The sequence below is a fragment of the Cervus elaphus genome, chromosome 28, assembly GCF_910594005.1.
Source record: "Cervus elaphus chromosome 28, mCerEla1.1, whole genome shotgun sequence".
Classification (NCBI taxonomy): domain Eukaryota; kingdom Metazoa; phylum Chordata; class Mammalia; order Artiodactyla; family Cervidae; genus Cervus; species Cervus elaphus.
Window position 1 is genome coordinate 11,963,521 of NC_057842.1, and position 27,263 is coordinate 11,990,783.

The 27,263-nt window shown below is 38.0% G+C and overlaps 1 protein-coding gene across 1 annotated transcript in view; it reads left to right on the forward strand.

Moving 5' to 3' along the window:
- Nucleotides 1–27,263, forward strand: part of COL19A1 (collagen type XIX alpha 1 chain) — a 417,920-nt gene that overhangs the window by 158,698 nt on the left and 231,959 nt on the right. The window contains exon 11 of the mRNA XM_043890428.1: nt 25,217–25,270. Within this exon, the coding sequence (XP_043746363.1) occupies nt 25,217–25,270 (54 nt within the window). The remainder of the gene's footprint in view (nt 1–25,216; nt 25,271–27,263) is intronic.

Genomic DNA, 27,263 nt, shown 5'->3' on the forward strand with positions numbered 1-27,263 from the left:
TCTCTATCCATTCTTTGAGTCTTAGGAAGTCATTATTTTAAAAGAACCTTGGGAATGTAATTCATAATGTAACACTTTACATATAAATTCTTTCATAAGATCATTGCAAGAGCACTGTTCAGGAAGGCTGAGAAGTTATTTGCTTCTCTTGAAGTTGATTCATTTGAACCGTGGTGTTGGAGAAGACTCTAGAGAGTCCCTTGAACTGCAAGGAGGACTGCCCAAAGAAGCGCAATGCCAAAGAATGCTCAAACTACCATACAACTGAGTTCATTTCACATGCTAGCAAAGTTATGCTCAAAATCCTTGAAGCTAGGCTTCAGCAGTCTGTGAACTGAGAACTTTCAGATGTATAAGGTAGATTTAGAAAAGGCCAAAGAACCAGAGGTCAAATTACCAACATTAACTATATTGTACAGAAAGCAAGGGAATTCTAGAAAAAATCTACTTTGGCTTCATTGACTATGCTAAAGCCTTTGACTGTGTGTATCACAACAAGCTGTGGAAAATTCTTAATGAGATTGGAATACCAGACCACCTTACCTGTCTCTGAGAAGCCTTTATGCAGGTCAAGAAGCAACATTTAGAACTGAACATGGAACAACAGATTGGTTCAAAATTGGGAAAGGAGTATGTCAAGGCTGTATATTGTCACCCTGCTTATTTAACTTATATGAAGATTACACCATACAAAATGCCAGGCTGGATGAATCACAAGCTGGAATCAAGATTGAGTGGAGAAATATGAACAACCTCAGATGTGCAGATGATACCATTCTCATGGCAGAAAGCAAAGAAGAACTAGAGAGCCTCTTGGTGAAGGTGAAGGAATTCTGTCTTGAGGTCCCATCACTCCATGGGAAATAAAAGGGGAAAAAGTGAAAGCAATGATAGATTTTATTTTCTTGGGCTCCAAAATCACTGCTGATGGTGACTGCAGCCATGGAATTAAAAGACACTTGCTCCTTGGAAGGAAAGCTATGGCAAATCTAGAAAGCGTATTAAAAAGCAGACATCACTTTGTTGACAAAGGTCTGTATAGTCAAAACTATGGTTTTTCCAGTAGTATGTACATATGTGAGAGTTGGGCTGTAAAGAAGCCTGAGTGCTGAGGAATTGATTCTTTTGAATTGTGATGCTGGAGAAGACTCTTGAGAGTCCCTTGGATAGCAAAGAGATGAAAGCAGTCAATCCTAAAGGAAATTCATTTGAATATTCATTGGAGGGACTGATGCTGAAGCTGAATCTCCAGTACTTTGGCCACCTGATGCGAAGAGCTGACTCATTAGAAAAGACCCTGATGTTGGGAAAGATTGAAGGCAAAAAGAGAAGGAAGTGGCAGAGGATGAGATGGTTAGATCACATCACTGACACAATGGACATGAATTTGAGCTAACTCCAGGAGATAGTGAAGGACAGGGAAGCCTAGAATGCTGCAGTCCATGGGGTGGCAAACAGGAGGATACAACTTAGTGACTGAACGACAACAAGGAGACCCTCATGATTAGATTCAGGCCTTTGACTTCCTAGCACCAAACTCACTTCACTAGATAACAGCTGAAACTTTAAACTCTGGCTCAGCAGTTTTTGAGAATCTATCCTGTTTCTAGCTAGAGACATAATTCAGTTCAGTTCAGCTGCTCAGTCATGTCTGACTCTTTGCAACCCCATGGGCTGCAGCACGCCAGGCCTCCCTGTCCATCACCAACCCCCATAGTTTACCCTAAGTCATGTGCATTGAGTCGGTGATGCCATCCAACCATCTCATCCTCTGTTGTCCCCTTCTCCTCCTGCCCTCAATCTTTTCAAATTAGTCAGTTCTTCGAATCAGGTGGCCAAAGAATTGGAGTTTCAGCTTCAACATCAGTCCTTCCAATGAACACCCAGGACTGACCTCCTTTAGGATGGACTGGTTGGATCTCCTTGCAGTCCAAGGGACTCTCAAGAGTCTTCTATAACACCACAGTTCAAAAGCATCAATTCTTCGGCACTCAGCTTTCTTTATAGTACAACTCTCACATCCATACATGACTACTGGAAAAACCATAGCCTTGACTAGACGGACCTTTGTTGGCAAAGTAATGTCTCTGCTTTTTATTATGCTGTTGAGACATAATTAGTCACATCTTTATTGTCATCCCTAATAACAAACCGCAAAACTGGTACCAATTGTAAGCTATATTAAGATGCTAAGTCACAGATATTTTAAGTTAGAAACAAAGTTCTTATTTGGAAAAGAAAAGTTCTATTTTGTAGCTGTTTTTCATTAATCTTTGCATATGTGGGTTAGTGATGCAGTTAGCTTTAAATTGTGCAGGTTCACGTACATGAGGAGTTTTTCAACAGGAAATACTACAATATGACACCATCTTTGGTTGCTTGAATCCATGGAGGTGGAAACTTGGATGTGGAGGATCTGCAGATATAGAGAGCCAGCTATAAGTTATACATGTATTTCCCATTGCTGAGAGGATCAGTGCCCCTAACTCCCTCACTGTTCAATAGTCAACTGTATACTACAGATGCATTCTTTTAGTTTTCAAATTTGAAACATTTAGGCAAAAGAATTTTGCTTAATATGGTATTCCTTAACTTACTGATTCTTAATGGTGAATGGAAAGCAATATATTTTAATAGTTTAAATTACTGAAAAGTTAATTATGTTGTCAACTTATTTGAAACCTTTAAACCTTAACAAGAAAGGCTGTTAAGCTTTCTTCACAAAAGAAATGTGTTTTAATTGTTTCTGATTTCCTATATGGAGTAGATTTATCTTCATTCCAATAGACCAGATAATAATGAATCAGATAGCTCCCATATTAAGTTTATTTTGTTAAGGGTTTAGACTGATACACACACAGTGACCTTTGAATGACTCTAGGTATTAGGGGTGCTATCTGTGCAGCTGACAATTCTGGTATAACTTTATAGTCAGTCTTCTGTATTTGTAGTTCCTCAGTTACAGATTCAGTGAACCACAGATTTGTAGTACTGTACATATTTACCACAGGGAAAAAATTGCATATAAGTGGACCCCTGCAGTTCAAACGTTTGCTGTTCAAGATTATGTTATATGAAACATAAAATACATATAAAAGGTGGAAGGATGGTTGAGAAACTCTATGCATATGTAGGAGAAATCCAAATAAACCCAATAAAAAGAAAAGTCCAAAGAAGACTTGAAAAAGGACTGCAGCTTTGAATGCATTCTCCAAACCATCCACCAGAAAAGGATGAGAGCCTTATGGGCTTGAGGTGCTAGAACACAACTCTTTTCAGACCACTGGATGATGACTGAGCTATTTGGACAGAGGAGTGATCTCAGTGAGACAAGCCAGTTATGTAATGAGAATCCAAGAAGGAAGAGAAATGGATCAACAAGCCAGAAGAAAGAGTCAAAAACTTCCCAAGTTTGATGAAAAATATGAAGGTACAGACCCAAGAAGCTCAGTAAATCCAAAGTAGGATAAATACAAAAAGAACGACATCTGGACACATCATAGTCAAACTTTTGAAAAACAAAGATAAACAGTAAATCTTGAAAGCACCAAGAAACAACTCATGTATGTGGAACCACAATAAAAATAATGGCTAATACCTCTTCAGAAAAAGTGTAGCCCAGAAGGCAATAAAATGATGTATGCAAAAATAAAATATCAACTAAGAATTATATATCCAGTGAAACTATATTTTAAATATGAAAGCAAAAGTAAAGATGGCAAGTAGCAAAAATTAATTATTTGCTAACAAACACAACTAGGAGAGTTACTGAAGAAAGTCTTTCAAGTTGAAAATAAATGGTATCGGGACTTCCCTGGTGACACAGTGGATGAGCATCCACCCACCAGTACAAGGGACATGGGTTTGATTCCTGGTCCAGGAAGATTTCACATGCCTTGGAGCAACTAGGCCCACAAGCTGCAATGACTGAGCCCGTGTGCCCCAGCTACTGAAGCCTGCATGCCTAGAGCCTGGGCTTAGCAAGAGAAGCCTCTGTAGTGCAAAGCCCACACACCACAGCAAAGAGTAGTCCCCACTTGCTGCAACTAGAGAAAGCCTGTGCAAAGCAACGAAGACCCAGCATAGCCAAAAATGAATGAATAATTTTTTTTTGAAAAATAAAATAAGTGATACCAGATACCTGTGGACTTAAGTCCATAGAAGGAATGAAAAGGGTTAGAGCTTTAAAATAATTTTAGCAACTGTCTGAGATGCTTTACATCTAAGAAGGTGTATACTGAATTCATACTATTCATTTGCCTTAAAGTTTCAGAAGGTCTCAAACTTTCAGGAAACATTGGAGTGTCCCTTACATTTTCTTTCTCAGGATGTTGGGTAAATTCTGCTTTTACAGTTCAGCAGTCTACTGCAGGGCTTGCTGTCAGGTTCTTTAAGAAGAAAGCTGGATTTTCATTCAGCTGTCATGTTGCTTCAACTGAAAATTATAAATATATGAGTAAACATAAAAGATTTTGTGTACAGCTATTTCTACCTATCTGTTTATATCCTTTTCTATTAATTTCTAAAAACATATTTTAAAGCAAAACTATAATACTGTACTGTTAGGTTTATAACATGCAGATATAACATATATGACAATAATGGTAACAGAAAGGGGGAAGAAATGGAGCAAATGTGCTATAGTTCACTGAAATTAAGTCAAGATTAGATAAAATAAATTGTGATAATTTAAATTTGCATATTATGTGTTAGAACATAATTGTTTTACAGAATTTTGCTGTTTTCTGTCAAACCTCAACATGAATCAGCCATAGGTACACATATATCCCCTCCCTTTTGGAACTCCCTCCCATCTCCCTCCCTGTGGTATGTATACACAATGGAATATTACTCAGCCATAAAAAAGGAACACATTTGAGTCAGTTCTAATGAGGTGGATGAACCTAGAACCTATTACACAGAGTGAAGTGAGTCAGAAAGAGAAAGATAAATACCATATTCTAACACATATATATGGAATCTAGAAAAATCGTACTGAAGACTTTATTTACAGGGCAGCAATGGAGAAACAGACATAGAGAATAGACTTATGGACGTGGGGAGAGGAGAAGAGAGTATGAAAGAGTAACATGGAAATTGACATTACCAAATGTAAAATAGAACAACCACTTTTAAAAAAAATCTCAAAAAACACTAAATACTCATAAAACTAAAATATTATGTTAAAAGTGCTTTTTGAGCAAGTTGAGGCAGTAAAGAAAGAACAAAGGTGTGAAGAAGTGAGATATTGAAGTCAAACACAAAACAGAGTCATTTTCCTAGCCCAGTGTCACAAAAGATTTCTTCTGTATTTTATTCTAGAAATTGTATAGTTTGGGGTTTTACATTTGAGTCTAAAATCCATTTGAGCTAATTCTCAGTAGGGCATAATATTATGGATCGAAGTTCATTTTTTGCACATGGATATTCACCATACCAATAATTACATTAAACATGATCTAAAAGTCATACAGAAATACAAGTGACCTGGTATAGACAAACAACTCGGGGGAGGGGGGAAACAAAACTAAGTGACTACAACTCCCTGGTTTCAACATTTATGATAAAGTAATCAATAAAGGGTAATAGTGTAATAGCAGACAAACAGACAAATGGATAAGTGTAGAATCCAGAAATGACCCCAATATATGTGTACAACTTACTTTCAACAGAATTACAAAAGCAATTCAGTCAATGGATAGTTTTTTCAACAAGACTATTGGAACAATCAGACATTCATGTCAAAAAGGAAGAATTTTAATCCACGTCTTCCATATTATCTATTACACTTAGCCATTTATTTATAAATAAGTTTATTTATAAATTCTGAGATATGACACTAAAAGGACAACCCATTAGAGATAAAGTTGCTTGACCTTATCAAAATTAAAACTGTCTCTTTGATTAGACTTTGCCAGGTTGGATGCATGAGACAAGTGCTCGGAGCTGGTGCACTGGGATGACCCAGAGGGATGGGATGGGGAGGGAGGTGGGAGAGGGGTTCAGGATGGGGAGCACATGTAAATCCATGGCTGATTCATGTCAGTGTATGGCAAAAACCACTACAATGTTGTAAAGTAATTAGCCTCCAACTAATAAAAATAATTGGGAAAAAAAGAAAAAACAAACCACACACTGGATAAAATCTTTGCAAACCACCTATAAGGTGAAGAGCATTTATCCAAAATAAATGAATTAAGCTAAACAATCCAGTTTTAATATGAATGAATAATTTGAGTAGACCACTCAAATAATAGAGATCACAAATAAACACGTGGAAAAATGCTCAACATAGTCACTATGGAAATGCAAAAACAACAAATCTTATCGGGATGGGGAACACATGTAAATCCATGGCTGATTCATGTCAATGTATGGCAAAAACCACTACAATATTGTAAAGTAATTAGCCTCCAACTAATAAAAATAAATGGAAAAAAAAAGACCATACAAATAGGTGTTATTTTAATTGTTTTGATGGTTTCATGGTTCTATACATATGTCAAAACATCAAATTGCATATATATGTTATGTGCAGTATGTCAATTATACCTCAGTGAACATGTTAAAATTTTTTTAAGTTTAAAAACTGCCATTATAAAAATATAAAGCCAAAACACAGTCTGGGAGCAAATATTGACTAATCATATCTGATAAATGACATGCATATGTAATAGTGTGTTATTTATTCGCTCAATTGTATCCAACACTTCAAGACCCCATGGACTGTAGCCCACCAAGCTTTTCTGTTCATGGACTTTTCCAGGCAAGAATACTGGAGTGGGTAACCATTCCCTTCTCTAGGGGATCTTCCCAACCTAGAGATTGAACCTGGGTCTCCTGCAATGCAGGCAGATTCTTTACTGTCTGAGCCAACAAAATGACCTGGATAACCATGATGGTGTGGTCACTCACCTAGAGTCAGACATCTTGGAATATGAAGCCAAGTGGTCCTTAGGAAGCATCACTGTGAACAAAGCTAGTGGAGGTGATGGAATTCCAGCTGAGCTATTTAAAATTATAAAACTTGATACTGTTAAAGTGCTGCACTCAAAATGTCAGCAAATTTGGAAAACTCAGCAGTGGCCACAGGACTAGAAAAGGCCAGCTTTCATTCCAATCCCAAAGGAACGAAATGCCAAAGAATGTTCAAACTACTATACAATTGCATTCATTTCACATGCTAGCAAAGTTATGTTCAAAATCCTTGAAGCTAGGCTTCAGCAGTATGTGAACCGAGAACTTTCAGATGTACAAGCTAGATTTAGAAAAGTCTGAAGAACCAGAAGTCAAAATTGTCAGCATTCATTATATTGTAGAGAAAGCAAGGGAATTCCAGAAAAACATTTTATTTCAGCTTCATTGACTACACTAAAACTCTTGACTGTGTGGATTACAATAAACTGTGGAAAACTCTTAAAGAGATGAGAATACCAGACCACCTAGCCTGTCTCTTGAGAAACCTTTATGCAGGTCAAGAAGCAACAGCTAGAACCAGACATGGAACAATGGGCTGGTTCAGAATTGGGAAAGGAGTATGTCAAGGTGTGTATTGTCACACTGTGTATTTAACTTATATGAAGATTACAGCATGCAAAATGCCAGGATAGATGAATCACAAGCTGGAATCAAGATTGAGGGGAGAAATATCAACAGCCTCAGATATGCAGGTGATACAGCTGTCATGGCAGAAAGCCAAGAGGAATTAAAGAGGGTGAAATTGATGAGGGTGAGAAAGGAGATTGAAAAAAGCTGACTTAAAACTCAGCATTCAAAAAACTATGATCATTGCATCTGATCCCATCACTTCATGACAAATGGATGGGGGAAAATGTGGAAGCAATGACAGATTTTATTTTCTTGGGCTCCAAAATCACTGTGGATGGTGACTGCAACCACAAAATTAAAAGATGCTTGCTTCTTGGAAGAAAAGCTATGACAAACCTAGACAGCATATTAAAAAGCAGAGACATCACTTTGCCAACAAAGGTCCATATATTCAAAGTTGTGGTTTCCAATACTCATGTACAGATGTGAGAGTTGGACAATAAAGAAACCTGAACACTGAAGAATTGATGCCTTTGAATTGTGATGCTGGAGTAGACCCTTGAGAGTCCCTTGGACTGCAAGGAGATCAAGTCAGTCAATCCTAAAGGAAATTCGCCCTGAATATTCATTGTAAAGACTGATGCTGAAGGTGAATGTACAATACTTTTGCCAGTTGATGTGAAGAAACAAGTCATTGGAAAAGACCCTCATGCTGGGAAAGATTGACAGCAGGAAGAAAAGGGGACGACAGAGGATGAGATGGTTGGATGGCATCACCAATTCAATGGACATGAGTTTGAGTAAACTTCAGGAGGTGGTGAAGGGCAGGGAAGCCTGGCATGCTGCAGTCCATGGGGTTGCCAAGAGTCGACAAAACTTAGCAACTGAACAACAGATGTAATATTCAAAAAACTTTTGAAGCTCAATAATAAAAGAAACATTAAAAGTAAGCAAAATATTTGAATGGACACTACATTGAAAAAGATAATGTGAATGGTAATAAGCACATGAAAAATCATTAATGAGAAAATGCAATTGAAAAGCAGTGAGATACCTCTATGCGTTCTCTAGAATGACTATAATTAAAAAGACTGAAAATACGAACTACTGGTGAGAAGCAGTAGTAATCTGACACCTTTACATTGATGAATGATACAGGCACTTTGGAAATTAGTTTGGAATTGTCCTAAAAAGTTACATGTACACTTACAATGTGACCTGGCTATTACGCACCTAGGCTGTTGCCCAAGAGAAATAAACCCCATGTCTTACAAAGATGTTTATGCCATTGTCCATAGAAGAATTTTTTTAGAATTACTGGAAAATGGGAAACTGGTGAGTGGATAAACTAAATGTGATATATGCATACAAAGAACACTACTCAGAAGTAAAAAATGTAAGAAAGAAAGTAATGTAAGTAAGAAATGTAAGTAATGTAATTAAAGTAATGTAAGTAAGTAATGTAAGTAATGTAATGAAAGTAATGTAAGTAAGTAAGAAATGTAAGAACATAAGTAGTTACTTACCCATGTAGCAACAGAGTTATGCTGCATCAAAGAAGCCAGACTGAAAATAAAAAGACTCCATGTTGTGTTGTTCTATTATGTGAAATTTCTAGGAAGCAGGCAAAACTGTAGACTAAAATCAAGTCGGTGGTTGCCTCAGCTGCAGCTGTGAGGGGCAACTGACTACAAATGGGGACAGGAGAACTTTTCTACATGAGGGCATTTTTAATTCTGAACTGTGGTGATGCTTGCAGAAATATATAAATTCACAAAAACTCAACCAACTGTACCTATAAAGCATGTCAATATTATGGTATATAAATTATACCTTAATAAAACTATTAAAAAGATGTTTAGCCTGTAAGTAGAAATTTGAGGCTCATCAACATCTAGATGACTCTAGCTATAAAAGTAGAGATGACACAGGAAAGTCTGCTGAAAAGGAAAGCAGAAGAAGCTGTTTTATACAGATCCCTGTAGGATGGCAGTATTCAGACGATGCAGCAAAAAAAGAAAATGTGGCTACAGAAGTAGAATAACAATGAAAGGAATATCGTGTCTCACTAGCAAATAAGCTGGTTAAAAATGTATCAAAATAAATAAAAGCTAAAAAAAAATGTATCAAATGCTACTGATGGATCGAAGGAGGAAAAAGACTGAAAGGTATTCAGTGGTCACACAAGACCTTAGCATGAGTGGTTTTTGAGCGGCAGGGAGGTTCCAAGTCAGTCTGGAGTGGCCTGCAAAGTGAGTGAGAGGTAACAAAATGAAGACAGGAAGTATGGGAGCCTGTTTCCAGAAGTTTATCTGGAAATGGAAGGAGCAGATGAAGCAGAAACTGACAGGAGAGAGGGAATTGAGAGATTTTTGTTTTAACAGAAGATTCAATAGCATATTTCAGCGGAACCAAGAGGGTGGAACAGAGGGTGAAAGGATTCTTCATGCTTTAGAATAGAGGAAAGGACAGTATAGATGTTAAGTGAATTCATAGGTTTCAAGGCATTAAGGGAACGCTTGTGTGGCAGCCTCTGTTTTCTCTGTAGGAAGCATGGCCATGGAAGAGGAAGAGCAGGAGTCTTCATACCAAGGGTTTGAAGGAAGCAGTAGTTTAAGGACCTAGAATGAGGTTAGTGATCATGGCTTTATGGTGGCACTTACCTGCCCAGTTGTGTGACGCTCTCTAGGATTAGTCAACAGCCAAAGAACATGAGAGAAGGTGGACAGTTGGACTTACTGAGGATGGCTCTGGCAGAGGGACAAGAACAAGTGTGTTCAGAATGGTGGGAACAGCAATTGAAGTGAGAGATCACGGATGCGGGCAAAAATGAAGACATTGTGGGCTAACAGACATTTTTCTCACTTGAGTTCTTAGAAGCAGGTAGTTTATTTAAGAGGGATCTCAAGAAACAGGAATAAGGGGATGGGGAGAATAAGTCAGGAAACAAGAAATAGATCATAAAAAATGCACATTTTTAGCTGCTTATCATTGTAGGCAACTGAGGCTAAGTCTTGCTGGGGACCCCTGAGGGGTTGACACATTAATCTACTGACTCCTGTTAGTCTTTGCTAGAGGATTACTTCAAGGGGTCTTAAATCCCCCGACCCCCTTATATGTTGACAGCATCTAGGAGTCCATAGGAACTGAAGTCAGCTTCAGCTGAGAGCTGAGCCCAGGGCATGTGGTACAAGGTAAATTATAGCAAGTGAATGAAATCCCCATGAAATTAAAGTAACTGAGCAAATAAGTTGGGATGATAGGAGGAGCTCTTCAGCTGTGTGAAGTTTACATTTGTCCTGTTAGCTGTTGATTTGTCATTAATAAAAGGCGATGAGAACGTGCCAACTTGCAGAGTTACTTCTAGAATTAACATGAGCCCTTTCTATGTAAAGTGCTTGACACAGAGCCTAGCAAATAGTAAAGCACATAGAATGGAAGCTAGTGCAATATTGCTACTATCTATTAAAATATCAGTAGCATTAATAACTATCTGCATTGTGGATAATAACAGATTAATTCAAACTCTAAGAGAGCTTCACTACTTACCTGAATGCAATATTTTGGCACCACACTGCAATTTTGTTTCAAAGTACGTTAAGTTTTGGTATCTTTTTTTTCAATTTTTTTAAATTGAATTATAGTTAATTCACAATATTATGTTAGCTTCAGATGTATAGCAAAGTGATTCAGTTATGGGTGTGTGTGTGTGTGTGTGTGTGTGTGTGTATTGAAGTAAAAGTTGCTCAGTTGTGTCCAACTCTTTGTGACCCCCTGGTCTATACAGTCCATGGAATTCTCCAGGCCAGAATACTGGAGTGGGCAGCCTTTCCCTTCTCCAGGGGATCTTCTCAACTCAGGGATTGAAACCAGGTCTCCTGCATTGCAGGCGGATTCTTTAACGGCTGAACCACCAGGGAAACCCAGTGTGTGTGTGTGTGTGGGTGGGAGTGTATTCGGAAGCCCTTTGTGTGTGTGTGTGTGTGTATTTGGGTGCCCAAAAAGTTCCTTCAAGTTTTAAGTGAAAATAAAAGACCCGTTTTTAATTTTCACCAAGAACCTTACTGAACAGTGTAAACTGCTTTGTTCCGCTGCCTTCTTCCATTTTTCAGGCAACTTCATAATTCCTTCTTCCCAAAACTTCTTCTCTTTTTGAGAAAAAATCTGTTATAGATGTTTTACAGAAGCCCTTCCAGGGAATTGAATTTTTTCCATAAGAGAATCTTGTAAAGACTGAAATAAATGAACATTCAAAGGTGCAGTGTCTGTTGAATACAGTGGATGAGTCAGAACTTCCGCCAAGCTGTAACCATTTTTACTGCTCATCAGAGAGACATGAGGTCTTGCATAATCCAGATGGAAGATTATGCATTTTCTGTTGACTAATTCTGGACGCGTTTTGTCAAGTGTTGCTTTCAGTTGGTCTAATTGGGAGCAGTACTTCTTGGAATTAAACTTTTAGTTTTCTGGAGGGAGCCCATAATAGAGAACTCCCTTCTAATCCCATCTTATGCACACCATCACCTTCTTTGGATGAAGACCAGCCTTTGGTGTGGTTGGTGGTGATTTATTTCACTTTCCCTGTGATCTCTTCAGTTCCATATTATTGTACAGTATCCACTTTTCATTGCCCATCACAGTTTGTTTTTAAAATGGAAAATTTTCTTTATATTTCAGCAGAGAACCACATGGAGAAATATGATCAAGAAGGTTCCTTTTCCCCCTTTACTTATGTGGAACCCAAAATGGATAACATAACCAAGCTGGTGTAAATTACTTTCAACATTTTATTTGGCTATCTTGAGTATGCCAGCTGTCTCCCACGTATGTCTGCATTGATTGTTCTCAAGTCTTGATATGTTCACTATCAGCTGCAATTGGTCTCCCTGACCTTGGCGCATCGTCCAGTGGGAAATTGCCAGCATGAATTCACAGACCACTTTTGATGCATTTGTTTAGTCACAGCACCATCTCCATACACTGCACAATTTTTTTTTTTGCATTTCAGTTGCATTCTTACCTTTCTTGAAATAATAAAGCATAGTATGCCAGAATGTTGCTTTTTTCCTTCCATCTTCAGTATTAAAATGGCTATACAAAAATTCACCAATTTTGGTAAGTTATTTTTAAAAGGCACACTGATGTGACAACTGTCACAATACAATCTAACAAAATTGTTTTGAATTAAGTTAAAAATAACTAAGTGCTACTTAGTTCAGTTGCTCAGACATGTCTGACTCTTTGCGACCCCAGGGACTGCAGCACGCCAGGCTTCCCTGTCCATCACCAACTCCCAGAGCTTGCTCAAACTCACGTCCATTGAGTCAGTGATGCCATCCAACCATCTCATCCTCTGTCGTCCCCTTCTCCTCCTGCCTTCAATCTTTCCCAGCATCAGGGTCTTTTCCAATGAGTCGGTTCTTCCCATCAGGTGGCCAAAGTATTGGAGTTTCAGCTTCAGCATCAGTCCTTCCAATGAATATTCAGAACTGATCTCCTTTAGGATGGACTGGTTGGATCTCCTTGCAGTTCAAGGGACTCTCAAGAGTCTTCTCCAACACCACAGTTCAAAAGCATCAATTCTTCAGCACTCAGCTTTCTTTGTGGTCCAACCCTCACATACATACATGACTACTGGAAAAACCAGAGCTTTGACTATGTGGACCTTTGTTGGGAAAGTAATATCTCTGCTTTTTAATATGTTGTCTAGGCTTAGTTGGTAAAGAATCCGCCCGCAATGCAGGAGACCCCGGTTCAATTGCTGGGTCAGAAAGATCCTCTGGAGAAGGGAGAGGCTACCCACTCTAGTATTCTGGCCTGGAGAATTCCATGGACTGCACAGTCCATGGGGTCGCAAAGAGTTGGATACAACTGAGCAACTTTCACTTCACTTCACTTTCTTCCAAGGAGGAAGTATCTTTTAATTTCATGGCTGCAGTCACCATCTGCAGTGATTTTGAAGCCTAAGAAAATAAAGTCTGTCACCGTTTCCATTGTTTCCCCATCTATTTGCAATGAAGTGCCATGATCTTGGGTTTTTGACTGTTGAGTTTTAAGCCAGCTTTTTCACTCTCCTCTTTCACTTTCATCAAGAGGCTCTTTAGTTCTTCTTCACTTTCTGTTATAAGGGTGGTGTCATCTGCATATCTGAGGTTATTGATATTTCTCCCGGCAATCTTGATTCCAGCTTGTGCTTCTTCCAGCCCAGAATTTGTATGATGTGCTCTGCATGCAAGTTAAATAAGCAGGGTGACAGTATACAGCCTTGGCGTACTCGTTTCCGAATTTGGAACCAGTCCGTTGTTCCATGTCCGGTTCTAGCTGTTGCTTCTCAACATGCATACAGATTTCTCAGGAGACACGTAAGGTGGTCTGGTATTCCCACCTCTTGAAGAATTTTCCACCGTTTGTTTTGATGTACACAGTCAAAGGATTTGGTGTAATCAATAAAGCAGAAGTAGATTTTTTTTTCTGGAATTCTGTTGCTTTTTTGATGATCCAATGGATGTTGGAAATTTGATCTCTGGTTCCTCTGCCTATTCTAAATCCAGCTTGAACCTCTGCAAGTTCACAGTTCACGTATTGTTGAAGCCTGGCTTGGAGAATTTTGAGCATTACTTTGCTAGCGTGTGAGATGAGTGAGGTTGTGCCGCAGTTTGAACATTCTTTGGCATTGCATCTTATGGAAAAACCAAATGAAATCTTTGGCCAATCAAATTTCATTTGGTTTTATATATATATATATCTATCTCATATATATATATATATATATATCTCATATATATATATATATATTGGGTTGGCAAAAAGAATATTATATATATATATGTATATATTTATATATATATATATCCTTTTTCAGAGTCTTTTCCAAATTTTTACAAGGTATTGAATATAGTTTTATGTTCTATACAGTAGGTCCTTGTTGTTTGTCTCTTTATATGTAGTGAGTTTGTACATGTTAATCCCAAACTCCTAATTTATCCCTCGCTGTTCTTTCCTCTCTGGTAACCATAAGTTTATTTTCTATAATAGTGAGTCTATTTCTGTTTTGTACATAAGTTCATTTGCATCATTTTTAAAGATTCCACATGTAGGTGATATATGATATTTGTCTTTGACTTAATTCACTTATTATGATAATCTCTAGGTCCATCCATGTTGCTGCAAAAGGTATTATTTCATAAATTTTGGTATAGTTTTGAAAATAGTTTCATCAAAGAATGGGTATTGGAAAATTTTTAATGTAATCTAATTTTCATTTATCTTCTTTCCTTTGGTTGGGATCATATTTAAGTTTTGTCAGATTAGAATGATTTATTGTATTTTCAAAGAAATCTCCCGAGATGTTCTGTTGGTTTTGTTCTTGAATCTTTTCTGCTTTTGAACTTATCTAAACACTGAGAAAAAATATAAATGGAACTGCTGTCTAACAACCTCTGGTGCCAAATAAGTTTTCTTTAATTCTAGCTTATTAAAGCCACAGTTTTGTTTTCACTCATTTTCTTCTCAATGGAGGAAAAAAGGAACAGCTGGTTACTATTGTCAACTTTCTTTTGTTTGGGATTTATTAAGTATGCAATTCTTGAATATTTTTTTTTTCTGTCTGGATGTAGAACTCCCACTGCTTTCAAAGAATGATAGAATTTGCAATAAAGAAGCTTTAGAGCTCACTTAGTCCCAATATGTAACCTGTTGAATTAGTACCTGTTAAAATATTCACATCTGTCATTTAGCATTTCTTCTGTATTCCTTGTGGGTAGTTGCCTGATGTGTCGTTTGCTCACCTTCCAGTTGGTATATCATTGTTTTTCTTATGAATTATAAAACCTCTGTGTACTAATGATGTTAAACTTTAGGCCATCATATGAGGCTTTTTCTATTTTTCCCATTTTGTCATTTACCCTTTAGTTTATATTTTTGCCTTACAAGGTTGTAATTAATATTTTGTAAAATACATTATTTTTTCTTATGAATGTCTTCTTTTGTCTCTACACCTAGACACCTTACTCACCATGAGCTCACTTATATTTCCTTCCGCTCCTTGAATATTTTTAAGTGGGCTCTCTGACCCATCCAGAATTAACTTTAATGCAAGTTTGCACAGTTACTCCTAATCAAGTCCATGGTGTTTATTTTAGCATATTGTTTCGGTCTACTGTAACATTTCATATCATGAATCTCTTTTATATATACATATATATTCATAATACATATCAATAGCTCTTAGGTGGAAACAATTTCACTGTCCATGTGAAATTTGGCAATATCTGGAGACATTTTTTTATCAAGACTGAGGACAGAGAGGGTGTAGAAGAGACTGGCTACTGGCTTCTAGTGAAAGGAGGCCAGGATGATGCTAAACATCCTGTGACGTACAGGACAGCCCCCACAAGGAAGAATTGTCAATAATGCCGAGACTAAGAAAACTTGATAAGAGGGAGGAGAGGAGAGAGACCTTTGCCAGCTCCAAGCTCAATAGTGATGTTACCTGGCTGATGCCTGTGGGAGGCACTGTCAGAGACTTTGCCTCCTGCTTTGCAGAAACCCAGATTTCTATGTTGTATTTTCAGTTTTCCCTGGTCTGTTTGAAAACGAATGGGTTTATTAGTTTTAGAGCACAGGCTGTGGAGCCTGGGCTGAATTGGGATCCTACCCCTTTTAAGTTGTGTGACCTTGGGCAAGTTACTTAACCTCTCTGTTTTCAGTTCCTTTATCTGTGAAAGGAGGGTAGCAATTGCATCTGTGCTCTAGATTGTCATGGAATTGCAAGATGCTTAAAGCAGTGCTTGGTACATAGTAAACGTTATAGAAACGTTGGTAGCAATGATAATAGTCAAGTAAATGACTTTTTTATGAACCTTACTTGATCACAGTGGCCCCCTAAGTATAACTGTATACTTAGTTTTTACATTAAAAATAATACTTTAAAAATTCATTGCCAGTTTTTGCCACTGATTAATCTGAAGGACTTCCCTGGTGGCTCAGACGGTAAAGCGTCTGCCTACAATGTGGGAGACCCAGGTTCGATCCCTGGGTCAGGAAGATCTCCTGGAAAAGGAACTGGCAACCCACTCCAGTACTCTTGCCTGGAAAATCCCATGGACAGAGGAGCCTGGGACAGAGGAGCTACAGTCCATGGGGTCGCAAAGAGTCGGACACGACTGAGCGACTTCAATGTCATGTCATGTCAATCTGAAGTGGCACATTTCTTCTTTAGCTGCCGGCCATATCTCTTGTCCTCTTCCCATGCAATGTAAACCCCATCAGAATATCAACTCTGTTCTTTATATTATTGTTCATATTATTACTATTATTTAACTTTTACTACTGTCAAGTTGAAGGTTTTCTCATAGACACTTATCTCTTTAGTATATAGAATTGCTTATGTTTTCTATCAGAGTCTTTAATTTTGAATAAAGACTGTATTTATTTTTTAGTTGCATCTGTAAGTTGATGATTATATCTATGGAATTATATTTGTCTTCTAGTGTCAAAAATTTCACTTTATTAACTTATACTGAACACATTTTATATCAATATGTAGACATGTGTTGTTTTGGATCCTCTTACTAAACATTTTCTTCTGGGTATTTCTGAAGCTCTTAATTCCCATTTTATTTTCTGTCATATATGCCACTCTCTGGATTAGCATAGTCCAGTGGAATTTTCTATGGTGATGTAAATATTTTAACCTGCACAGTCCAATATAGTCGGCACTACTGAGCACTTGAAATGTGGCTAGGGTAACTGAAAAACTGAATTTTAAATTTTATTAAAAAGCCATGTGTGGCCAGTGGCTACCATCCTGGAGAAACCACTCTATATGCATCTCTTTACCCTCCATTTCCAGTTCAACATCTTCAGTTTCATTCTAACTTAACCCTATTTCACTGACTGTGTCTGTGTGGCCTTTTGTTTACCTTATATATAATATGTATTTCTTATATTCCAAGTATAACCAAATTATTTTGTGCTTTATTTATTGCATTTTCAATATGGTAATCATGCATAGTCTTAGACGCTTGTTCAGTGGTCGAACATTTTTCCCTTCTTCACTTCTTGGTCTTTAGTCTAATAATTAAATCAACAAAAGACAAATTAACAGGAGAAAAAGTTTTAGTACAAGAGCCCTATAAAAATATGACACCTAAAGTTTAGCTGAGGTTTATCTTCCCTGAGAGCTAAGGAGTGTGATGGGCCAGACTTCAGAGAGAAGACCACTCACAGGATGAGAAGGGCATGTGTGTGGTAATCAGATGTTTGCCTGCCATGCAGTTAAGTCTTTGGATAAAAGGTGAGCTCTGGTAGGAGCTCCGTTTCTGGGCCAAGCCCCCTATTAAATTCTTTTAGGCAATTAAGGGAGAGAACAAAGCTGTTCCTGAGAGTTATGGTGTCTTAATTGCCTTTAGCATAAAAGAGTCCACATACCCAAGTGGCACATTTTGGGGTGGTGTTTGTTATCGCTGCTTAATTGGGACTGCACTTGTGTATTTCTACTTGTAGAATATTTAAAATATTATATCTTAAAATCAAGTGCTTGCTTTTTTAATTGAAGTAGAATTGATTTTTAGTATTACATTAGTTTCAGGTGTACAACATAGTGATTCAGTATTTTTTTAGAGTATACTCCATTTAAGGTTACTACAAAATAATGGCTATGTATTCCTTTCTGTATAGTATATTCTTGTAATTTATTTATTCTATTCTAAGAGGTAGTTTGTACCTCTTAATCTCATATCTCTATCTCGCCCTTTCCCCGCTCCACTGATAACCATTAGTTTGCTTTCTATCTTAATGAATCTGTTTCTATTTTTTTATATTCATTCGATTTATGTTTTAGAATCCACATGTAAGTGACAACATAGAGTATTTGTCTTTTGTCTGACTTATTTCACTAAGCATAGTGCCCTCAAGATCTCTACATATTGTTGCACATAGCAGAATGTCATTCTTTTTATGGCTGAGTAGTATTCCATTGTGTGTGTGGTCTGTGTGTCTGTGTGTGTGCACCACATCCTCTTTATCTATTTGTCTGTTCATGGACACTTAGATTATTTCCATATCTTGGCCACTGTAAATAATAATGTGAACATTGGGGTGCGTGATACATTCTCAAATTAGTGTTCTTGTTTTCTTTGGATAGATGCCCAGTAGTGGAATTTCTGGGTCATATGGTAGTTTTATATTTAGTTTTTTTTGACAACCTCTATACTGTTTTTCACAGTGACCACACAAATTTGCATTCTCCCCAACAATGTAAAATGGCTCTTTTTTCTACAAATCCTTGCCAACATTTATCATTTGAGGTCTGTTAGATGATAACTATTCTCACAGGTGTGAGGTGATATCTTATTGTATTTTTGACTGTCATTTTTCTGAAGATTACGTATTAAGCATTTTTTTTTCTTGACTGATATATATCTGTTTGTCTTCTTTGGAAAAATGTTCACTCTTCTGTCCATTTTCAATTGAATTGTTCATTTTGTTTTTTTTTTGCTATTGAGTTATATGAACTGTTTATATATTTTGGATATTAACCCATTATCAGTCATATCATTTTTCCCCATTCATTAGCTGTCTTTTTGCTTTTGTTGCTGTGCAAAAGTTTTTATGTTTAATTAGTTCCAATTAGTTCACTTTCTGCTTTTGTTTCCTTTGCCTTAGGAGACAGATCCGTGCAAACTTTGCTATTATTTATGTCAGTGTTCTATGTTTTCTTCTAGAATTTAGTGGTTTCCAGACTTGCATTTAGGCTTTAAACCCATTTTTCTGATAGTTCACTAGTGTATAGAAATGAAGCAGATTTCTGTATATTAATTTTGTATCCTGCACTTGTATTGAATTTATTGATGAGCTCTAGTAGATTTTTGATGATGTCTTTAGGGTTTTCTGTATATAGTACTTTGAGTTTATATAATATGAGAAAATGTCCCTACTTTATTCTTTTACATATCCAGTTTACTGAGCACCACTTACTGAAGAGACTGTCTTTTCTCCATTATATATTCCTGCCTCCTTTGTCAGAGATTAATTGAGCATAGGTTTATGGATTTATTTCTGGGCTTTCTTTCCTGTTTCATTTCTATGGCTGTCTTTTGTGCCAGTGCCATGCTGTTTTGATTATTGTAGATTTGTAGAATAGTGTGAAGTCAGGGAATGCGACACCTATAGCTTTGTTTGTTTGTTTTTTTTTCAAGATTTCTTTGGCAATTTGGGGTCATTTCAGATTCTATATAAATTTGAGGGTTAGATCTTCTAGTCTGGAAAATTTGGTCTTCTTGTCATAGGTATTAGTGTATAGAAATGCAGCAGATTTCTGTATATTAATTTTGTATCCTTCAATTTTACTGAATTCATTGATGAGCTCTAGTAGATTTTTGGCTGTGTCTTTAGGGTTTTCTATGTATAGTATCATATCATGTGCAAAAGTGACAGTTCTACTTCTTCCTTTCTAATTTGGATGATTTTATTTATTTTTCTGTCTGATTGCTATGGGTAGGACTTCTAATACTATTTGATTTTAAGTGCTGATAAAAGACATCCTTGGCATGTTTCTGATCTTGGAGAAAATGTTTTCAGCTTTTCCCTATTGATTATGATGTGAGTTATGGGCCTATTATATATGGCTTTCATTATGTTGAAGTATGTTCCCTCACTACCCACTTTGTGGAGAGTTTTTGTCATAAATGGATGTTGAATTTTGAAAAATCTTTTCTGTATCTATTGAGATGATTATTTGACTTCTATTTTTCACTTTGTTATTGTGGTGTATCGTACTGACTTGAAAATATTGAACTATTCTTGTGTCCCTGGGGTAAATTCCACTTGATCATGATATATGATCCTTTTGATCTACTTTTGGATGCTGTTTGTATTTTATTAATTATTTTAGCATCAGTGATATTAGTATATAGCTTTTTCTTTTTTGTGATATTTTTGTCTAGTGATGCTAGATTTGTGGGATGAGTTTGGGAGCTTTCCTTCCTCTAACTTTTTTAGAATAATTTGAAAAGAATAGATATTAACTCTTCTCAAAATGGTTGGTAGAATTCACCTGTGAAGCTATTTGGTCCTTAACTTGAGTTTTGTTTTGTTACTGATTCAGTTTCATTACTGGTAATTAGTCTATTCATATTTATTATTTCTTCCTGGTTGAGAGATTATACATTTCTCAGAATTTGTCCATTTCTTCTAGCTTTTCCATCTTACTGGCATATAGTTGTTCAGAGCAGTCTTTTATTGTCCTTTGTATTTCAGTGGTGTTGGTTGTAACCTCTCCTTTTCCATTTCTGATTTTTATTTTATTGTTTTAGACTCCCCTTCCCTTTTTTTGTGATGAGTATGGCCAAAGGTTTATCAAAGAACCAGCTGTGATTTCATTGATATTTTCTATTATTTTATATTGTTTGTCTTTATTTCATTTATTTCTTCTCTGATCTTTATGGGTTTTTTTTCCTAGTAATTTTGGATTCTGGTCATTTTTCTTTTTTCAGTTCCTTTAGATATAAGGTTAGATTGGTTATTTGAGATTTTTCTGGTTTCCTGAAGTAGTCTTGCATATCACTATAAACTTCACTCTTAGAACTGCTTTTGCTTCATCCCATAGGTTTTTGAATTACTGTGTTTTCATTTTTTTCCATTTAATTTTTGATTTATTCTCAGATTTATTCAGGGATTCATTGGTTGTTTAGTAGCATATTGTTTAGCCTCTGTGTGTTTGTGGGGTTTTTTTGAATTTTTTTCTTGCAGTTGATTGCTAATCTTAGACTATTCTGGTCAGAAAAGATGACTGATATAATTTCAGCCTTCTTAAAATTGAGACTTGTTTTGTGGCCTAGAATGTGATTTATCCTGGAGAATGTTCCATGTGCACTTGAAAATAATGTACATTCCTTTGTTTTTGACTGAAGTGTTGATATATTTAACTCCTCTGATCTAATATGTCACTTAAGGCCTCATTGATGTTCTGTGTGAATGATCTACCCATTGATGTATGTGGGATGGTAATGTCCTCCTACTATTATTGTGTTGGTTACAATTCTTCATTGTCTGTTAACACCTGTTTTATGTATAGAAGTGTTACTGTGTTGAGTTCATATATATTTACAATTGTTATATCTTTTTAGATTGAGTCCTTGGTCATTAAGTAATGATCTTCTTTGTCTCTTGTTTACAGTTTTAAAATCTATTGTGTATGAAAAATTATTGCTACTCCAGCTTTCCTTTTTGTTAATTTAAGTGTAGTTGATTTACAATATTTTATTAGTTTCAGGTGTAATACATTAAAAGTGAAAGTGAGGTTGCTCAGCCGTGTCTGACTCTTTGCAACCCTGTGAACTGTAGCCCACCAGGCTCCTCCGTCCATGGGATTCTCCAGGCAAGAATACTGGAGTGGATTGCCATTTCTTTCTCCAGGGGATCTTCCCGCCCCAGGGATCAAATCCATGTCTCCCACATTGCAGGCAGACGCTTTAACCTCTGAACCACCAGGGAAGCCCAGTGATTCAGTATTTTTGCAGATGATTTTCTCTCTGAAGTTATCACAAAATAATGGCTATATTTCCCTGTACTGTACACTGCATTCATGTTGCTTTTCTATTTTACCCATAGTGATTTGTATCTCTTGCAACTGGCCAGCAGAGCCAGGTCCTGGGGTCTCTAGGTGCAGAGCCCAGGGGTTCCAGAGCTGCTTTGGGACCACTAGTAGAAGAACCTGATTCCTGACATAGCTAGCTGCAGAGTCTGTGGTGTTCTGAAGCTTGTTTCAGCCTAGTGATGAGTGGTGTCAGGTCCCAGGACAGCTGGCTGAATGGCCCAAGGTGTCTCAAAGCTCATGTTGGTCATCTGTTGAGTGGAGTTGAATCCCAGGGTGTCCTGTAACTGGCGCCTGCCTACTGGTAGGGGAGGCTGGCACTGAATCTAGAGCAGGCTGGATGGTAGGCCCAGGCCATAGGTCTCTGGCTACAGCGGCCTGGACGTCCCAGGTCCAGTGTGTGCGCACTAGTGTGTGAACTGGATCCTCAGTCCCCTGGTCGGCAGGGATGTATCCAGGGGCACCTGTGGGCTAAGGTTAAGACCAGGGAGTCTTATTTTCCTTCCCCATCACCTGTCCCTCTCTACTCTGCCTTTTGACTTTAGTTCCTCACTGCTTCTCTCTTTGGTTCTGTAAAAGAACCTGGCATTCAGACCCCAACAGATGGTTATTGTGCGACATTAGTCTGCCGTCTTCTCAGACAGTTTTCTGAATCAAGTCTTATCCTTGCCTTGACAACAACACAATAAAATCCAGGGAGTCTTAAGGCAGTCTGCTTCCTTATGAGCTCTGTCCTCACCCAATTAGTTGTTTGTTCTAAGATATCCCAGCACTGGCATCTACAGGTTGTCGAGTTAGTGCAGGTCTGGGTTCTAGGGCTAATAAGCTAGAGAGGATTCCAGAGCTATACTTGTCAGCACCAGTGTCCACACGGTAGAATGAGCTGCCTGTCATGGCTGCTGCCAGTGTCTGTGTCCCCAGGGTGAGGTCTGCCTGCCTCCTTATTCTCTGAGAGACTCCTCAAGATCAGCAGGTGGGTCTGCTTCAGGCTCCTTTCAAATTACTGCTTCCATCCTGGGTGCTAGATCATGTGAGACTTTGTGTGTGCCCTTTAAGTGCAGAGTCTCTACTTCCCACAGCCCTGTGGGTCTCCTGAAAGTGATCCCCACTAGCCTTCAAAGCCAAATATTTTAGGGGCTCATCTTTCCAGTGCAGGATCCCAGGGCTTGGATCCCTTGCCTCGGGAGAACTTCTGCAATTGTAACTCTTCTCCCCTTTGCGGGTTGCCCACCTCGGGTATAAGATTTGACTGTGCATCATCTCCCTTCTCCATTCCACCTACCTGTCATTGTGGTTCTCTCTTTATATCTCTAGTTGTAGAAGAGCCCTTCTGTTAGTTTTCATTGGTAGGTGTTCTATAAATAGTTGTGATTCTGGTGTATCTGGGAAAGCAGGTAAGTTCAGGGTCTTCCTGCTTCACCATGGCCCAGGAAGTGCTTGCTTTTCTTTTCTTGCAGATAAAAATAATAATGTTTATTGTCTTAAAAAACAAAGAGCAGAAGAATATATAAAGAAGAGAACAAAAATCCCCCTAGTGGCACAGAGCAGAGATAACTATTAATATTACTGCTACTGCTACTGTTACTGCTTCACACACAGAGAGGAATGTGTGATGCACTTAGGGGTGAATGGGTTCTTCTGCACACAGCATATTCTCCTATTTTTAAACACTTTGCAAATTATACTCATAATACATGCTTATTTTAAGAATTGAAAAACATCGACTATACTGAAGAAAATAAAATTGTCCATAGTCATAGAATGCACAGATTATTTACTTTTATTTTTCTGATTTGTTTTCTTTCATTAGTTCTTCTGAGACTCATAGGTAGATTTAGACACAGGTAGATAGGTGGATGATTAGGTAGACAGACTTAAATTTTTTTTTGTTTTAATTACACCATAGATATACAGCATGCATGCTCAGCCACTCAGTTGTGTCTGACTCTCTGTGACCCCATGAACTGTAGCCTGCCAGGCTCCTCTGTCCATGGAATTTTCCAGGCCAAAACACTGGAAAGTGAAGTCGCTCAGTCGTGTCCGACTCTTTGCAACCCCATGGACTAATGTAGCCTACCAGGCTCCTCCGTCCATGGGATTCTCCAAGCAAGAATACTGGAGTGGGTTGCCATTTCCTTCTCCAGGGTATCTTCCCGACCCAGGGATCAAACCCAGGTCTCCCGCGTTGCAGGCAGATGCTTTAACCTAGTGGGTTGCTATTTCCTCCAACAGGCAATATTTCCAACCTAGAGATTAAACCCACATCTCCTGCATCTGCTGCATTGGCAGGCGAATTCTTTACCACTGTGCCACCTGAAAAGCCCACCATAGATATGCAGGGTATACCAATAAAAGCATATACCTTTCAGATAGTAATCAAGCAAAAATACAGGCAACTATGAGATGTGTCATCAATGTTATTAGTGGCCATTATGAACATTGTAGATTTACAGTAATAAAAACAGGTATTCATTAACATTTATTCACTAAATTTGTTAAATAATTGTATCTTTTTATATCATGAGAGCTTTCCTATAGTATAAACTAAAATTCTTAAACATGATTGTAATGGTTGGAGCATATTCCATTATATCTCTATGCTGTAATTTAGCCAGTTCCCTATTACTGGACATTTAGACTGTTTCTCTTTTTACTACTATGAATAGCACTGCGCTGTACATCTTAGTGCTAAAACTATTCATCCCTGTTTATTTTCTTGGGATTCATTCTCAGCAGTGAAATCACTGGTCCCAGTGAAATGAACGTATTTAAGACCCTTGTTATATATTAACAAATTGCCCTCCAGAAAATTCTTTGTTGCTTGTAGGAAAAAAATAAAAGAATCCTTGTTCTATTTATACACTTTAATCATTTTTATGCAGCTTTTCTTTGAACCTTTAAACTTCTTTTTGGTTTTAGGACTCAGAATTGTTTTCTAATAAATGTTTCTTTCAAGGGATTAGCAAAGTAATCATGTTGTTATAAATACCCAAGCAATGTAACTCTTTTATTTTCTCTTAGTAAAGATCTGCAGATATAACATTTTTCACTGTATAAATTGTTTCTTTCTAGGGTGAACCAGGAGAGAAAGGAGATCCAGGTTTGTCAGGCGTTAATGGACAAGATGTAAGCCTTTCTTTTTTCTAACATAGTGTTTACATTTGGCCACTGAAATATGGTTATTGTCTAATGCTACTGAGACTTGACTATGCTTGGAAGAACTAGCTACAATTACTCAATTACTGCAAAGTAAGAATCAAGGTAGTTGTTTTGTGTGTGTGTGTGTGTGGCTCAGTAGAGGCCCAGTTTTTTGTTTTTGTTCTTGTTTTGAAGGCCACTGACTTTATTGATTTAAAAAGCTTTACAAGGACAGTGACTCTTCTGCCAAAAAGAGGGCAAATAGCATAAAACAGACCAGGGAATAGGGGGGAGGACCGTGTGATCATTGGTCAATTTCTGGTGCTAGAGAAAATTGAAGACCTTTCCCAGGAATGACTGAAGGACACTGCTTGGCAGTGCCAAGCAGGCCCAATATTTTTACTGTCGAAACTACCAGGTGGTTCCCTGGTTTTATATACCTCCTGTTATACTCATTCTTCACGGTCCTTTCTGCGTTGATATTCTGGCTTCCAGTTCTTCTCTCTTCCTTTCTGGGTCTTTTTTTTTTCTTTTTTTCTTTTTTTCAGTGGGTTTTGTCATACATTGATATGAATCAGCCATAGATTTACACGTATTCCCCATCCCGATCCCCCCTCCCACCTCCCTCTCCACCCGATTCCTCTGGGTCTTCCCAGTACACCAGGCCTGAGCACTTGTCTCATGCATCCCACCTGGGCTGGTGATCTGTTTCACCATAGATAGTATACATGCTGTTCTTTTGAAACATCCCACCCTCACCTTCTCCCACAGAGTTCAAAAGTCTGTTCTGTATTTCTGTGTCTCTTTTTCTGTTTTGCATATAGGGTTATTGTTACCATCTTTCTAACTTCCATATATATGTGTTAGTATGCTGTAATGTTCTTTATCTTTCTGGCTTACTTCACTCTGTATAAGGGGCTCCAGTTTCATCCATCTCATTAGGACTGATTCAAATGAATTCTTTTTAACGGCTGAGTAATATTCCATGGTGTATAAAAAGACTTTCTGGGTCTTTTTACTTTTTACATATATGCTGCTTTGACCTGTGTTATGAGCCAGGCTTACCCCCAGTCTCGATCTGCTGAGGGGTCTGTCGAGGTCGTATCTCAGGAATGAAAAGGAAAAAGGGAGGGGACCCTGTATATCTGTGTCACTCCCCCTCCATTGCACCTGTTCCCCAAGCTCAGGGCTCCTGTCCCAGGTAACGTCAAGTCCTCCCTCCTGCCCCCTCCCCCAAGGCAATTATCCCCCAAGAACTTTACTTGTGTTCTTATGATGGAATTTGGAGGATAGATAAAATCTGGGTTTTTCTCTAAATGTAGATTACTCTCCTTTCAGGCCATAAGATTCACCATTTACAGTAGATATACTCCTTATTAAGGCAAGTAATCCACAAGGAGAATTATTTTTTTCCCATGGTTTCCCTTCTTCACCTCATAAAAAATGTTTTAAGAAGGTTCTGAAGGGTCATACTACTTACTTTTTGGGCAGAGGAATAAGGAATAAGCTAGATCGGGTTCCCTAATGCCCAGATGTTGTAAAATCCATCTGGTCTGCAGCACAGTGGGAAGGGAGGCTGAACACTGTAGTCCTGGGGCTTGTAAACAAAGACCTGGAGGGTTTGTTGTTCGGTTCCTAATTCGTGTCTGTTCTTTGCGACCCTATGGCCTGCAGCAGGCCGGGCTTCCCTGTCCTTCACTGTCTCCCAGAGTTCGCTCAAGTTCATGTCTGGTGAGTCAGTGATGCCATCCAACCATCTCATCCTCTGTCGTCCCCTTCTCCTTTGGCCTTCAATCTTTCCCAGCATCAGGGTCTTTTCCAATGAGTCAACTCTTCACATCAGGTGGCCCTAATTGGAGCTTCAGCTTCAGCACCAGTCCTTCCACTGAATATTCAAGGTTGATTTCCTTTAAGATTGACTGGTTAAATCTCCTACTGTCAAGGGACTCTCAAGAGTCTTCTCCAGCACCAGAATTCAAAA